Source organism: Dipteris shenzhenensis, chromosome 17 (genome assembly GCF_047967505.1).
Source record: "Dipteris shenzhenensis isolate YYH24624 ecotype China chromosome 17, Dip_SZ_1.0, whole genome shotgun sequence".
Taxonomy (NCBI): Eukaryota; Viridiplantae; Streptophyta; class Polypodiopsida; order Gleicheniales; family Dipteridaceae; genus Dipteris; species Dipteris shenzhenensis.
In genome coordinates this window covers 56,476,746-56,492,220 of record NC_141612.1, presented here as the reverse complement: position 1 = coordinate 56,492,220, position 15,475 = coordinate 56,476,746, and the positions used below count along the sequence as shown (strand labels likewise).

The following is a 15,475-nucleotide window of genomic DNA, read 5'->3' as shown; positions in this document are numbered from 1 at the left end:
CACGGTCAAAGTGGATTTGGACACGAGCAGGCGCGGGAGGAGCCCTCACTGTGGTTGGCATAATAGCAAGGCCAGGTATGAGTGGTTAGCTCCAAGTGGGGAGGAGGTACAGTGAAGTCGTGTATTCGCGAGACAAAGGCTAATGGGCCTAGTAGGTAGTCCAATGTACTTGCTCCACGGTCCACCGCCATGTGGGAAACTAGTGAGTCCCCTAGATGATGGCCATCTCTGAAGACCATTATATATGATCAGGTCATGGATTGCCCCAATTTCCAAACTCAAGTAGCTGTCGCCCGCACCTTGTCACATGTGGGGCATCTGTAGAGTGTCTCAGTATCTCGAGCTCAGCTGCATCTAGCTTTGGAACTATGTGGGGATCTCTCTCTAATGCAAAGTCTAGCAGACCCACGTGGCTATCTCTTGTTCGTGCTTTGAAGTCCCCTAGAAGGAGGGTGTCTTCCCTGTCTAGAGAACTTTGTGATGTCATCATGTATCGTCTCATAGGGGCTGTGTCCCGCTGTAGTGACCTCACGTGCATAGGATGACGTGTCTGGAGGAAAGCAACACACTGCAATGAAGATCAGTTGGGCATCTGGCAGCTAGACTTGTATCCACCTATGTTGTGTGTCAGAGTCGTGCTTACACAAAAGCATGATTTCCAATCAAATAACTTAATAAACTTAGAATTTTAGAACTTTTATAAATTCCACATAAAAATACCACAATTTTAAATGCATTCATACCACATAACAACATGAAAATAAAAGAGATAGAGACAAGTACACCGGCACCCGACTGGGTGAGAATGAGGCCGCTCCCCCTAGTTCCCCAACTAGGTAAACCTAGTTGTATTTTTTATATATTTCAATGATGCTTAGCCTCACTACAATGGTAGTACAGATCCTTGGACAAAACCCCCTCTGGGAAGTCTAGAGTTCTAGACGAAGACTCAAATATAGGACTATTACAAATTTTCAAAGTGGGACTCAGATGTACATATGATTGGCAATCATCCAAGATAGTAACCACTGGCAGCCCTTGGCCGAGTACCAAGTGGAGAAATCCACATAAAATGGTCTTGGTTCTCCTTATCCCTGAAACAGGAGAAACTCCTACCCGTTAGGGTTAGTATAGATACCTTAGACTCAGGAAAACATAGCCCACAACAGAAGTAGCTAGTGTTTTTAATCTAAATGAGGTTAGAACCTTTTGAAAACGGAGGGAACAGGTTCAATATAAATAAAATCAGTTTTAGAAAGCCCTATGAGTGAAAAACGAAATTTGAAAATCACTTTCTGGTAGCTTGAAAGACAAAAAACGGAACTGGATACGAGGAAAACAGCGCGTAAAAGAAAGTGTAGTGGTTGATTAAAGTGAAATACGCGAAGAATACTTGCCCCGTGCAGGCGGCAGGCTGGGATAAGGTGTCCAGCAGTAGAAAGAGGAGATGGCAACGAACTGGAGCAGTAGTAGCAGCTTGGAAGGCTATGGCGGCAAGGTGGAAGCTGTTGCGCAGCAATGAGGAAGAGGAGATGGCCTAGCTGTGGATGATTCTGAATGAATTTGCGTAGGTAGGCTAGGCCACTATTTTATAGGAGAGCTAGGGCTAAAAATAGAGTAGCTTTTCTAAAATAAGAAAGCTAAAAGCAGAAAAACTAAACTAGCTTTTTGGAAAAGCAGAGAAGCTAAAGTAGCTTTTTGGAAAAGCATCAACTTTCAATAATTTAATACTTCAATAACTTCATGAATATGGTTATTATTATTATTATTTTACCCTTCACCAAGGTTAATTAATCTAGAGGCCTAGAACTCAATCAACCCTAGAACCTAGACAACTTGTATTTAACTCTAGACAACTCAGAATTCTACCAAACTGAGACCAACTTTTAGCTCTTGAAAGGCTCTTGAAACTAGTTACTCAAGGACTGGGTTGTGAGATCGCTCCCAACTCACTAAGCTATGCGATTTAGATCCGTCCTCATTGACTAAGCATATCATAGCCAACACACCAAGGCTCACCCCCAAGGCCATTGAAGGCATCTAGGAGGAATGGTGGGATATTGAGAACCCTTGTGGATGTGCGAAGCATCATCAGTCTCATACGGCATGTTGGTAATTTAATACCAGGTGGAGGGTGATCCGGTAAGGTAGTCAATCGACTCATAACTTCACTGGTTTGAAGTCCACCCCATGCACTAGCTTCCGACATCCTGTCACTGGATGTGACTATGATGGACACTGAAGATCCATGGCCATGCTGAAGATGGCAAAGAGAGAGACCGTGCTGAAGACGGTAACAAAAGACCATGCTGAAGATGGTAAACATAGGCCATGCTGGAGATGGCAAACCAAGACCGTATTGAAGACAGTAGATCACACTGACGGTGATAGAGCCACGCTGAAGGTGATTGGTCACACTGAAGATGACAGATCGCACTGAAGGCAATGGATCGCACTGAAGGCGATAAGAGCTCTGATGTCCGGAAAGGGTCACGCTAAAGATGACAGATCACACTGAAGGCAATGGATCGCACTGAAGGCGATAAGAGCTCTGATGTCCGGAAAGGGTCACATTGAAGGGAACAAGTGCTATACTGGAGATAGCAATGCATGGTAATCAGCCATGAAAAGAGAGTACTCTGAACTGCCGATGAAGATGTGCACATGGTAGCAGAAGATGCTCGGCCGGGATGTGAAGTCCTATCACAAGAATTCACATAGAAGAATATACACGTGGTCAGTAAAAATGAGATCTCAAGAAAGTAAAAATAATGATCCAATATATGGCAGTGAGAAAGAGCCATGTTACATCGTACACGCTCCTCTCTCCGTACCACAGATATGATTGGTCTCAAATTTGATTTGAAAAGGACAGCTACACCCCCAGAGCCTCGTACTCCTCTATCTCTCCTCAATTCCCTCCTATGAGCTGACCCCCATGTGTATCTTGTCACAGTGGGCAGCTTCTCTTTGGGCTCTCATGTCTCTGTGTAGAAGATCATGTCTTTGTTAGTGTATGTCTCCAAGAACCCTCCCGGATCGGACCTGAGGGTGCCATTACAGTTCCACACTGCTATTTTCAGTCCAATGTGTGCACTCATCCCATGGGTTCGACACCATCATAACTCCCCATATTCCTTCTCTTCCTTCTCCTCCTTGTCTCCTCTCTCTGGAATGATCACCTTACCATCCTTGTATGCAGCCCATTCCCTGCTTTTCTTGCTGCCATTACTGGTACCATGCCCTCCCTCCGGTGCTCCTGCTGTAGGAGAGTGAGGTCATCATCCAGTAAATTTGGGTTCAAAATCGCCCTCATGCTCATGAGGGTCTTCCTGTTTATACTAGTGGTCTTGTAGCCTGTAGGTGACTCTCCAAGCTGTCTCGCACAGAAGGTTCACACACATTTTGGTGAACAAGAGCTATCATCATAGCCAAGCTTCATCACTATGTCCTTCGGGGAGAGTACCCTTGCAAGTGTCTAAGCCAAGATGCTTCTTTTCTTTGAGAGGTTGAGAGTGAGGAGCTTTCCCTCCAGCCTTTTGTATAGCTGCTTTGACCAGGTTTCATACAGCTCAAAGCACGGGCTACTCTTCATGGCTTCAAGGTGAACTAGCTCATGGCATGTGGATCCCTTGTTTTGAACTCAACCACATGATCTGCTGGCAGAATGCTAGGAGTCTCCACTCACCTTGTGAGGGCTAGACTGTAGTTGACTCACAGCATTGATATTGATATTGGTTAGCAGGCCATTATACTTTCAGTTCTGCCTCATCTTTGACTTCTTGTATTTGGATCCATATTTGGCCAACTGGCCAGTATTTTGTCCAAGCTAACGGCGGCAGACTTTGGAGGCAGAACAGAACAGGAACTTTCTCCAAAATGGTGGCGATTCTTAGCAAAAGAAAACATGATCAGACCTTCTCCAGAAGATGGTGGAAGTAGCAGATTTGTCCGGGCTATATGGTTGATATCGCCCGTGCTAAAAAGTGAACAAGAGGTAGGGTGGGGTAGCTGTAAGAGGGTTTGGGTCAGCTGATGAGGGATCATTAAATGTGCATGCATATGAGTGCCAGATGGCTGGGTCAGTAAGGGGGATGGGGACCTCAGCTAGAGAAACTTCCGCCAAAAACTCTTGGAGTTGCTGCTAAACAGAATATTTAGTAATTCCTTGTCATTCTGCAGTATGTCTACACTACAAGTTTTCCAGCTATGTTCTAGCTAATTTTTGGTGCTCTTTGTAGCTGCCAATGTCTTTGAGGATTAAGAGGTTTCAGTCATAAATTTTGTGTATGTGTACATGTGCATGAGTACACTGCATGCATACAGACACAGAGAGAGAGAGAGAGATGTTTCTGATTGGCCATTGGCTGTATTTAACTTTGTAAGAAATTGTCATCATATGCTTTCGCGAGTATCATTTATATGTTGGTTTTTTTCCACCTTGTAGGTGCTGATTGGGTGCTTCAAGATGAGCATCGGAATTTAGAACTTGAGAGAGAGCTTGAAAACAGGATTCGGCGTCGTAGGGAAGAATCTGGAGACAGAGATAGATGGAGGGACGATGATAAAGAAAGAGAGGTCAGAAGGCATCATTATCAAAAAGATGAGATTAAGCGCAGGGATGAAAAGTACAAGGATGAGAAGCACCGGCAGGAGAAGCCCAAGGATGATGTGGGAAAAACTGAGAAGGACAGGAGTGATAGCAGACATCGGGATGAAAATCACAAGGAAGGCAGGCATGTGGAAGATAAGCAGAAAGAAGAGAAGCAGAAGACTGATAAGGAGCGTGAAGAGAGACGAAAGGATGACAAGGAACGTGAGGAAAAGCGTAAAGTTGATAGAGATAGGGATGAAAAGAGCATCGAAGGGAAACATAGAGATGACAGACATAAGGAGGATAGGCATAAAGATGAGAAAGAGAAGGATGATAGACAGAAGGAAGATAAGGATTCCAGGCGGAAGGAGGACAAGTCCAGGGATAACAGATACAAGTCAGATAAAGACAAGGAAGATAGGCTTAAAGATGAAAAGGATAGAGAAGAAAAATTCAAGGAAGAAAAGTATAAAGATGAGAGAATCAAAAGTGAGGATCGCTCTGATCGGCACAAAGAAGATAAGGATTGGGGTGATAGGTTTCAGGATGAGAAGGATAAACGGGGAAGACAGCGAGACAAGGATGACAAATTGAAAGATGACAAAGATAGACTGGACAAACACAGGGAAGAGTCAGATAGGGATGGTTTACGAGATGACAAGGGAAAATATGATAAAAGGAAAAGTGAAAAAGAACAGGACGAAGGAATCAGAATTGACAAGCCATCAAATGACAGACCTAAGATTGAGAAGCAGCAGGATGGAAAGGAAAAGGATGATAACCGCAGGGAGGACAGAGAGGGTGATAATAGACAAAGGGAAGATAGGTTTAAGGATGAAAAGTTGCAGGATACTGATATGAATCGGGACTATTCTTCAAGTCATGATGAGCCATTTAGTCAGGGCAAAGATCTGGCTGAGCAAGCTCGATCCAAAGGCACCCGTGAGCAGGAGGGGAGAGAGAGGAAAAGTTCTGGAAAACATGCTGTACATGAAGGGGATCGAAGGGGTGTGAAAGCTCTGAGAGATGATACACAGGATCAAGAGAGGGCTTTTTCATTGCTTTCCAGCTCTGGAGCTACAGATGCACTCAAATCGGAACATCGGCTTAAAAGAACCCGAGACTTGGGCATGGTTGACTTGGTCGTAGCAGAAAGGGATTATGCAAGGTATGTTTTCAATTTGATCTTCTGCTGCATGCTCTGTTCTATGTTGATGTCATTGCACCTTTTGGAAATTTGCTCTTGGTATGTTTAAGACCACTGAATGCAAAATTAAAAGTGTGATCTCTCTCTCTCTCTCTCTCTCTCTCTCACACGCACACGTGCACCAATTTTTTGGGGTGAAAAATTGAGTTGCTTTATATTACAAAATCATCATCCCAGAATAGGAGGACGAGTAATACATCAAGAGAAAACCTCATGAGCTACTATTGGTACGCACACGCACATGCACGTGCACCGAGAGAGAGAGAGAGAGAGAGAGAGAGAGAGAGCTTTTCCTTCTCCCTTTTTGATATCTCAGAAAGCACTGGGTTTACATCCCCCCCCTCCTTCCCAACCAAAAAAATAAAAAATAAAAACCCCGGCCAGCCTGCGCCTTCTTCCAAGTTTCTTTCTTCCTTACCTTTGTCAAAAATTGTTTTCAACCTGCGAGATTGAATCTATACTCGTCTTACGAAGATGTATATATAAAAGCATATGATAGTAATTCTGGAGATGCAAACAGTCCAAGAATTGCAAAAACTGTCCACAGCTGTCATTTGGACAATGGGGGTTCTACAATGAAGATGCAAAACCTTTCCTATTGATCGAAAATCATTTCCTTTCATCAATGAAAGTAGATGGAATTGTCTCTTGCTGTTTGAAGCTTGAAATATAGTTCTGAGGCACCAAATGGTTCTGGTGGATGTCATATACGACGACATCTTCTATGATTAAAGAAGGCTTTAGTGCATTCAAGTTTAAGCATTGATGTCTTTATAAGCAGGACCCATCTCTTTCTTTGATATTAACATCTACACTCCTCCCCCCCCTCCCCCAGCATTCCCCAATTAACCTATGCGCCCCCCCCCCCCCCCCCAATTAACCCTCTCTCCCCTGCTCCTGCTCCTACTTCTTCTTCTCGCCCTCCTCTTGCGCTCCCTCCCCATCCTCCTTCCTTCTTCCCTTCTTCTCCCTGCTTCATCCCTCCTGCGCTCCTGCTTTTCCCCACTCGCTCTCCCCCTCCTCCTTCCTGCGCTCCCTGCTTCTCCCCACTCCTTCTCCCCCTCCTCCTTCCTGTGCTCCCTGCTTCCTCCTTCACACTCCCCCCTCCTCCCCTTCTTCCTCCTCGTTTTGGGAGGGCTTCACAGCCCCCCTGCTGTACTCTACTGCCCGCCCCCCCCTCTCCTCTTATAAGGAGCTGTAGAACCTTCTCGATTCGGTGGCTTCTCAAAGAAGCCAGCTGATTAATTCATTGCGGGCATCTCGCCCCCCCCTCCACACGTTAATAATTTACCTACGGGCCCCTACCGTAAAGCTTAGTTTAATTCGCTGTTCAGCGCGACAACTAATTAATTGTGCTTTTTTCAATCTGGGGGGCCCTATTTCTCTTGTTGGTGAGGATATCTGGTTTGATATTCTTTTGAAGAGAAAGTTCTTCTTTTGTCTTTTCTTGTCATTTTGAAATTTATACTTTGAATTCTTTTTGAACTATTGCGAGTACATTCACACTATGCGTGATGGAGTTTATGGTTTTCAATCTTATGAGTGACTATCGTGAGATTGAAACTGCACTATGTTGTGTTTTTAGAGAATGAGTTTGGGAATGTTCCTGGATTCATCTAGGTATATATATACATTCACACGCGTGATTGTAAATGGTTCATTTATTATGTAGGAGTTTCAATAGGAAAGCATGATTTCAAAGAAGTCAACTCAGATTTTCCAAATTAAAAATAGAGAGTAAATGTCCTTGGATTATTTCGGTAACCATTTTCGATCTTGCAATTTATTATGTCCTTGGAAATTATGCAATGTTAACCACATTCTTTGGGATCTTTTCATTTCTCGCTTGAATATGGGTATCGGTTATGTCAAAATGACCGACGAACGAACAATAACATTAGCTGTGCATCCATGTGTACTTTGTGTCTTTTGTCTAGAATCTTTCTTTTTATACCATGGGAAAAGTTTAAGGCTGTAGTCTTGGCTTGCTACTTCACACTCCCCCTGTCAAATTATGGGTTTGTTGGTTATGCAGATCCTACTTCCAAAGGTACTTTGACATAGATCCTCTCTTTTGTTTATATTAAGGTTTTTAAATGCACGAGGAACAGTATTAACTCAGTATGGATTTCTTTCCCACTAAATTGTCACTTTCAAGTAAGTGGCTAATGTGGAAATTGTGTAGTGGCAATGGCAATTTGTATGAGCTCTTGCCATGGGGAGAAAGGTGCCTTGCCCATGCCAAAGCACCAATTCTCATGGGCACAATTTCAAGGTGTCAAGGTGAAATCTCTCCTATTTGCTACCTTGGTTAAGTCACACACATGTATGCAATTGTGATGTAGGTCACACACATGTATGCAATTGTGATGTAATGAGTTAGATTGGTCCCATTTTGAGCTTTGTGTTCTTTTGGCTCATTTATTCCGGATGCTACCCTAGCTTGAGGTGTACTTTGATTTCTTTTTTTTTTTTGCTGCGTGCCATAGGATCAGTTGAGATCATAGTGAGTGATGTTTCTTTGGTTGGACCTTGAATGAAGTCCCACACGCACCCTGATCACCCTTTGCTCCTTGTAATTAATTGGTGGGACCACTGTAGGCGAGGCACCCTTGGTTATCCTTGGAGCTAGACCTTGTGGAGAGAGTGAGCAATCCTCATCATTTCGTTCTTCTAGTCTCATGTGTTGCGGATGGTTTGGACCAGAACAACAAAAGGTGGATTGTTTGACTTATATTTGGGGGGGGGGGGCTTGGCTGATGTTTAGAAGAGTGCCATTGCATGACAGAGAATCTTGACTTTCTTACCATTTTGCCTCTCGGCCTTCGCCATCCCTCCTCCAGTTTTGGAGGTAGTAATTAATGCCATTACGTTTGTATTCTTTTCTCCACCTCCAGCCCTCTCATGAAGCTATTTTCTGTCTTGACTTGCTATTGACAGAAACTCGGTACAAAGGCTTTGGATGCTCAAGTATATGTGGGTGTGTGGATATGTATGTGTGAGAGCATATGTTTATACTATGGTCTACAGCCACCGTCAATGTTGTGAGTGACAATCATGAGGATTCATCTAGTTATATGTTGCTCTTCACTCTCAGCTCACGATGCTGCTCCTTCTGAAGCACCTGTTGGCTCTCCTTGAACATCTCTTGCAGATCTTGTCCTGCTGCAGCCTTCCCTTGGTTACCACTGCTACAGCCCGGCAAGATCTAACAGCTAAAACACTTTCAAGCGAGTGCTTAAAGTTACAGGAGTTGTGTACTGATATTGGGGGGCAGAGCAGAACTGTGCATGCTTGAAGCCAATTTGTTTTGCTTAAAACACAGAAAGTACAGGATGTCAAACCAGCAGCTCAAGGGTGTTGCCATGCAATGGAGGCCCCAGCACAATGTTCTGTTCTGTGAAGGAATTTGTCCTTTTGGGGTTGATTCTGTGTGTGTGACGTGGCAAGAATGGCAAAGCGCCTGATGGTGCAGTACCCTTGTATAGAGTCTCTGCTCCCTGCTACATGGCCATCCATCTCTTTGAGGGATCATCCTCACACAACCAAATCTGAGTAATGGCCTCCTCCATTATCTCTCAGCCCCCCGCTCTCACCTCGCTCTCAGCCCCCCGCTCTCACCTCGCTCAGCCCCCCGCTCTCAGCCCCCCGCTTTCAGCCCCCTGCTCTCACCTCGCTCAGCCCCCCGCTCTCAGCCCCCGCTCAGCCCTCCCGCTCTCAGCCCCCCGCTCAGCCCTCCGCTCTCAGCCCCCCGCTCAGCCCTCCCGCTCTCAGCCCCCCTGCTCTCAGCCCCCCCGCTACCCCCCGCTCTTAGCCCCCCCGCTCAGCCCTCGCTCAGCCCCCCCGCTCAGCCCTCCACTACCCTCCCCCCCCCCGCTCTAGCTCTAGCCCCCCCCCCCCCCCCCGCTCTCAGCCCCCGCTCTCAGCTAACCGCTACCTCCACTACCCCCCCGCTGCAGCTAACCGCTCTGCTACCCCCCCCGCTCAGCCCTCCGCTACCCCCCCTCCCCGCTACCCCCCGCTTGGGTGCTGCTGCAGCTAACCGCACCCCCCCCCTTTCGCTCCCCCCCTTTTTTTTTTTTTTTTTGGTGGGTCTCTTTTCCGTAAGGGGCCAAAAAAAAAAAAAAAAACTAGCCTCTCCTCCTTCTCCACCTCTTGGCTGCCTCTCCACTTCAGGCTTCCGCACTACCTCTCCACCACCTCGCACTGGTCGTGCCTCCCATTATGGGGGGGGAACTGCTGCTCCCGCTCCCGGTTGAACATTAACACTACGATCTGCACCTGCACCCCAAGAGAATGGGGGACAAAGCCAAGAAAGACGAAAATAACAACAACAAAAAAAAGCAAACGACACAACTGAATTTGGAGGATGTGACCACACGTTACAACCGAAGTGGACTCGGGGTAAATAGCAAGGCAAAGTTAGGACCCGCCTCAGCTTCTTCAGCATCTATCTCTACCTCAACCTCAACCTCAACCTCAACCTCAACTCCCGCTACAATGTCAGTTTCGTTTTCAGCTCCAACCTTAGCTCCCTCTATCTCTATCTCTACTTCGACTTTAGTCCCCGCTTCAGGCCCAGCTCTAGTTCCAGTCTCAGCTCCATCTACATCTACGATTAGTGACATACTCATGCCCATGGCGCCGGTTGTTGTTCCCTTTCCCTCTTCTCCTGTTACAGCTCTCACACAGCTTTTGACACCTACTTCCGAGGTGTCATACACTGTGCCGCATTATGCTTCACTCTCCCCTCTCCCTCTCGAGTCTCAGTCAGCCCATCCTCCCACACCCCGTTGGGACTGCCTCACCCATTCCACTGTCATCTCCGTTCCTCACTCAGCCACCGTCCAGTTTTCAGACTCAGTCCCACTCTTTCATGCCACAGTCACCACAGTTTCAGCATGGACATGGGTGGACTGACACACCAGAGGCCCGTGAGACCCTACTCACGGAGATACATAATTTTCGTGAGCGTGAGATGGAGCTGGCTCGCTTCGCACAGGAGCAGGTCCGCTTCAACCAGGAGCAGAGCCGCATCATACAGGAGCAGGCTAGGGCCATTCGGGAGCAGGCGGATCTTATTCAAGGACTCAGACAGGATATCATGCAGCTTCGACAGGAGGTCACAGCCATACACACTGTCCCAGTGAGTATTCCGGTGGTTGAGGCACAGATTGCGAGCATGCAATCTGCTATTGACGTGGCCAAACGGGAACCCGCAAGGGTCACCGTTTTGGCTACCCTCATGGAGCAGCAGCAGAGAGCCAGTAAGGCTCTCAACATTAGAGTACACGGGATCCCACGCACTGAGGCTACACCGATGGTAGATGCGACTGCGTTCGTGATCGCTACCCTGGGTGTGGCTGAGCACAGGATAGAGAGGGCATGGCGGGTGGGGAGAGATCCCAACCGAGAGCAACCCCTGATCATACGATTTCAGGACACTCAGGCACGACTTTCAGCTCTACGACGCAGGTCAGTCCTTCGAGATCAGCCAACGATCTCTATGGATGAGGATTTCACACCTCTACAGGTTGAGGAGAGGCGCTCTTTGCTGCAGCAGCGGGATCAGGCCCGAAAGGAGGGGAAGTGGACAGTGGTACGAGAGGGACAACTTCTTACAGGCCCCCGTAGGACACCTGCCCCCTCCCCTACATAGGGAAGCGGGGCCTATGAGACTCAGATATCCGAGACCCTGTCCTGCAACATTTGGAACTGTAATGGTACCTTATGGTCAGAACCAGGGAATTTCTCGGAATCCTATACAGGCCACGACATAATCTTTTATACAGAGACACATCAGAGTCCAGAGCGCCCTCTTTCAATAGTCAGCGGATATACATGGGAGTCTGCCTACAGAGATGAGACGAGGAGTACAGGAGGAGTTCGAGGTTCAGGTGGAGTTGCAGTCCTTTTCAGATCCACACTTTGGGGGATCATTTTAGTAGAGCAGAGCGATACACATTCCAGATTTCTTTGGATCCGGATACGACACATGGATAGCCAGGATTTGTTTGTCGCAGTTTGCTACTTCCCCCCGGAGACCTCCCACTTTGCCAGAGATATTCGAGGTGATGATGAGACATCCCCATTTGCTGCCCTTTATCAGTCCATCGTTGACTTTTCTAGCCGCGGAGAAGTCCTTCTAGTGGGGGACTTCAACGCGAGGACAAGGACCTGTCAGGTACCACTTCTTGATTTCAGAGATGATTCCACTCTACTGGCAGATGTTGACCTTGAGGAGGCAAGTATGCTACGGGTTTCGGCTGACAGGCGAGATCCACTTTCATCCTATGGACAGGCCCTATTAGACCTGGGCAGAATACATGATCTCATTATCTATAATGGTCTTGACAGATGGCCCGCTTCAGGTGGTTTCACATGCTTTCCACATGGGGGGGGCTCCAGTGTTGTTGATTACATCATGGGATCCCCTGTCTTCACATCTCGCATTACTGACTTCACTGTAGCACCTCTCCCCCCAGGGACTGATCACACATACCTTTTCTTTCGCATCTCCACCTCCCTTCGCACAGCACCTTCCACCCCACTCAGGGCTTACTCCACCTACCACGATATACGCTTTGATCGGGATCACTCACCTTCTTACTCTGGCCCTCTGTACATATTTCTCGCTTATATTGACTTCATACCCCTTTTAGAGGATTGTGCTGCCCTTGTCACCCGCTCACTACACGAGGTTGCAATTCACGCCTTTCCCCATACCACCCGCCCACCACCCCATGGAACCGTACCATGTAATAGTTGGTACGATGATGAGTGTAAGGCCTTACGCCATCAACTCAGATTCGAAACCAAAAACAGTCTTCCGAGCGCACCAGATACGCTACGTGAATACCGTAGACTGGTACGAAGGAAGAAACTAGACTTCGTTCGTCGAAACGAGAAGGAGCTACTGAACATTTTGTTTAGTAACAACTCTAAGGACTTCTGGCGGAGATTTCTAGAAGGACGGTCCCCTCTGCCACTCACTGACACCCAGATCTGGTTTGATTATGCACGCACACTTTATGACATCCCAAATCAGCCAGTCCCTAGCCTCTCACACATGCCTCGTCCCACATCGTGCACCCTCTTCACTAGAGGAGGGGTAAAGGATGCTGTAATGAAACTTCATAATGGCCGAGCAAAGGATCATGAGGGACTATGTACTGAGTTCATTGCATATGGGATTAACCTCCTAGCCCCGATCTTAGCAAAGCTTTTTAATGAAGCGGTTTGTTTGGGATATCCACACACTTAGACCATTAACACTATCTCACCCATCCACAAGGCAGGGGATCCCATGAGCCCGGAGAACTACATGACCATTATGATTGGACATGTCATGTCCAAGATTTATGCATCAGTACTTGACTCCGAGGTTAGCAGACTTGCAAAGTGTCGAGGACTTAGAGCAACAGGACAGGCCGGATTTCGGCGTGATCATGGAACCATGGACCACATTCTGACGCTCAGATGTATCATCGAGGAGGCGAGATCACGGAAGCAGAGGCTTTATTGTTGCTTTGTGGATTTTCGCAAGGCATTTGACACAGTCCCGAGAGCCCGTCTCATACGGCGCCTATAGGACTTACGTTATGACCAGGAGATCATTTGGGCTGTCATGGCACTTTACGAGAGAGTTTTTGGCAGAGTTCGGGTAGGATCCGGGTGGATAGACGAGATCATGAGTACCATCGGGGTCAAACAAGGGTGTCCTTTGTCGCCTACATTGTTTGGCCTCTACATTGACGTGAGACAGCGATGCAGACACAGGGGGTGTAGGTTGCTCTCTTGCAGGCACGTTGATTCAGATTTTGCTCTATGCAGATGACGTGGCTCTCTTGTCTTCCTCAGCAGAGGGGCTTCAGAGACACCTAGGTGCACTACAGTCCTTTTGTGAGTCTCATGATTTGAAGGTCAACCTGGGTAAAACCAAGGTCATGATCTTCAATACATCTCGAGCCATCATGCGTCAGGAGCAGTTTACATTTGCGGGGTCATCTGTTGAGATAGTTTCATAATACACTTATCTTGGGGTTATCTTCTCCAGACCGAGCTTCACTATGAGACCCGTGATGCAGGCACGCTTGAGTAGAGGGTATGCCTCATTGGCCAGGCTAGAGAGGCAGTGCTTCCGCTCACACTTTCAGGATCCACGCACCAAGGAGTTGCTTTTTGACTCCTTGGCTCGCCCAGCGGGGATGTACGGCAGTCCTTGTTGGGGGCCAGACTTGTCGGATACAGAGTGGGCTCGTGTGGAGCGGCTATATCTTCGGACTGAGCTTCACTATGAGACCCGTGATGCAGGCACGCTTGAGTAGAGGGTATGCCTCATTGGCCAGGCTAGAGAGGGAGTGCTTCCACTCACACTTTCAGGATCCACGCACCAAGGGGTTGCTTTTTGACTCCTTGGCTCGCCCAGCGGGGATGTACGGCAGTCCTTGTTGGGGGCCAGACTTGTCGGATACAGAGTGGGGTTGTGTGGAGCGGCTACAGGTTCTCATGCTATCACGGATGATTCGTGGTAAGTCATCCGTTCCTCACCAGATCATTCAAGCTGAGTTTGGGTCACCCCCTTTACAGCTAGATGCTGCATTTCAGGTCATCACATATCTGTACCGAGTTAGGGAATATGGGGATTATACTTCGGGGCGTAGCAGGCTACCATGGATAGACTACCTCCCTTCCAGTATAGCATGGATAGACTACAGAGAGATGGTTTGAGCAACTGGGGCTCCACATGGATAGACTACCTCCCTTCCAGTATAGCATGGATGCTCCGTTCTCTCTCCTCTTATCACACGAGATCAACCAGGTTATCCGTGAGGATCTACTACAGGTACACACTTTTCGGACCTGGTTGGAACTGAGTGAACTCCCAGTGAAGCTTAGCTTCTACAGAGATCACTTCTTACATATCACAGTGGAGGGTTTCATTGACCCACCAGGATACACACAGATTCACCCACCCCACTTGATGAGGATCTCTCTTGGGCAGTTCCGGGTCTCTTCACACAGACTTCGCATCGAGAGCAGCAGAGCAGAGCGACTACCCAGGGAGCGGCGCATATGCACACTATGTGACATACATGAGGTTGAGACAGAGGAGCATTTCATCTTTAGGTGTCCTGTGTACTATGAGATCCGAGGACGTTTCCACTGCCTCTTCAGAGATAGTTATGGGATTTTAGCCCATTTCCTCTCCTACACAGACCAGCGGTGTTTGACAAGTTTCATTCATGAGGCACTTAGACACCGCCAGAGAATATTCCGAGCACGGAGACAGGAGCAGACTTCTTCCTCGGTTGAGATCCCTCTCAGAGCTCTATCACGGAGTTCTTTCAGCTAGATCACATGGATCCCAACGAGACGAGGCCTCGACATGACCGTGACCCGGAACCCGTGACCTGACAGCTCAGACAGAGGGTCGACACACAGATCACACTTGGAGACATCCCCTCCTTGTTTAGAGTTGAAGCCCGACCGACGGGGGTCATAGTAGCCCTGGTTAGACGTAGAGCTACGACCAAGAGACGTGCCAGGACCGCACCTCTGAGTGGCCGACAACACTCTATTGCCGACTTCATGCCTCCACTGCCTCATCCATCCTGATATCTTGCTGTTGCTGGGGATGATGATGCTGAGATTGATATATAGTCGACCACCGA

General features: G+C 47.6%; 1 protein-coding gene across 3 annotated transcripts in view; it reads left to right on the top strand.

Moving 5' to 3' along the window:
• Positions 1-15,475, top strand: part of LOC147892345 (uncharacterized) — a 36,382-nt gene that overhangs the window by 4,853 nt on the left and 16,054 nt on the right. For all 3 annotated transcript variants that reach the window (XM_087387875.1, XM_087387873.1, XM_087387874.1), the window contains exon 3: positions 4,448-5,762. In XM_087387875.1, coding sequence (XP_087244001.1) covers positions 4,448-5,762 — 1,315 coding nt within the window. The remainder of the gene's footprint in view (positions 1-4,447; positions 5,763-15,475) is intronic.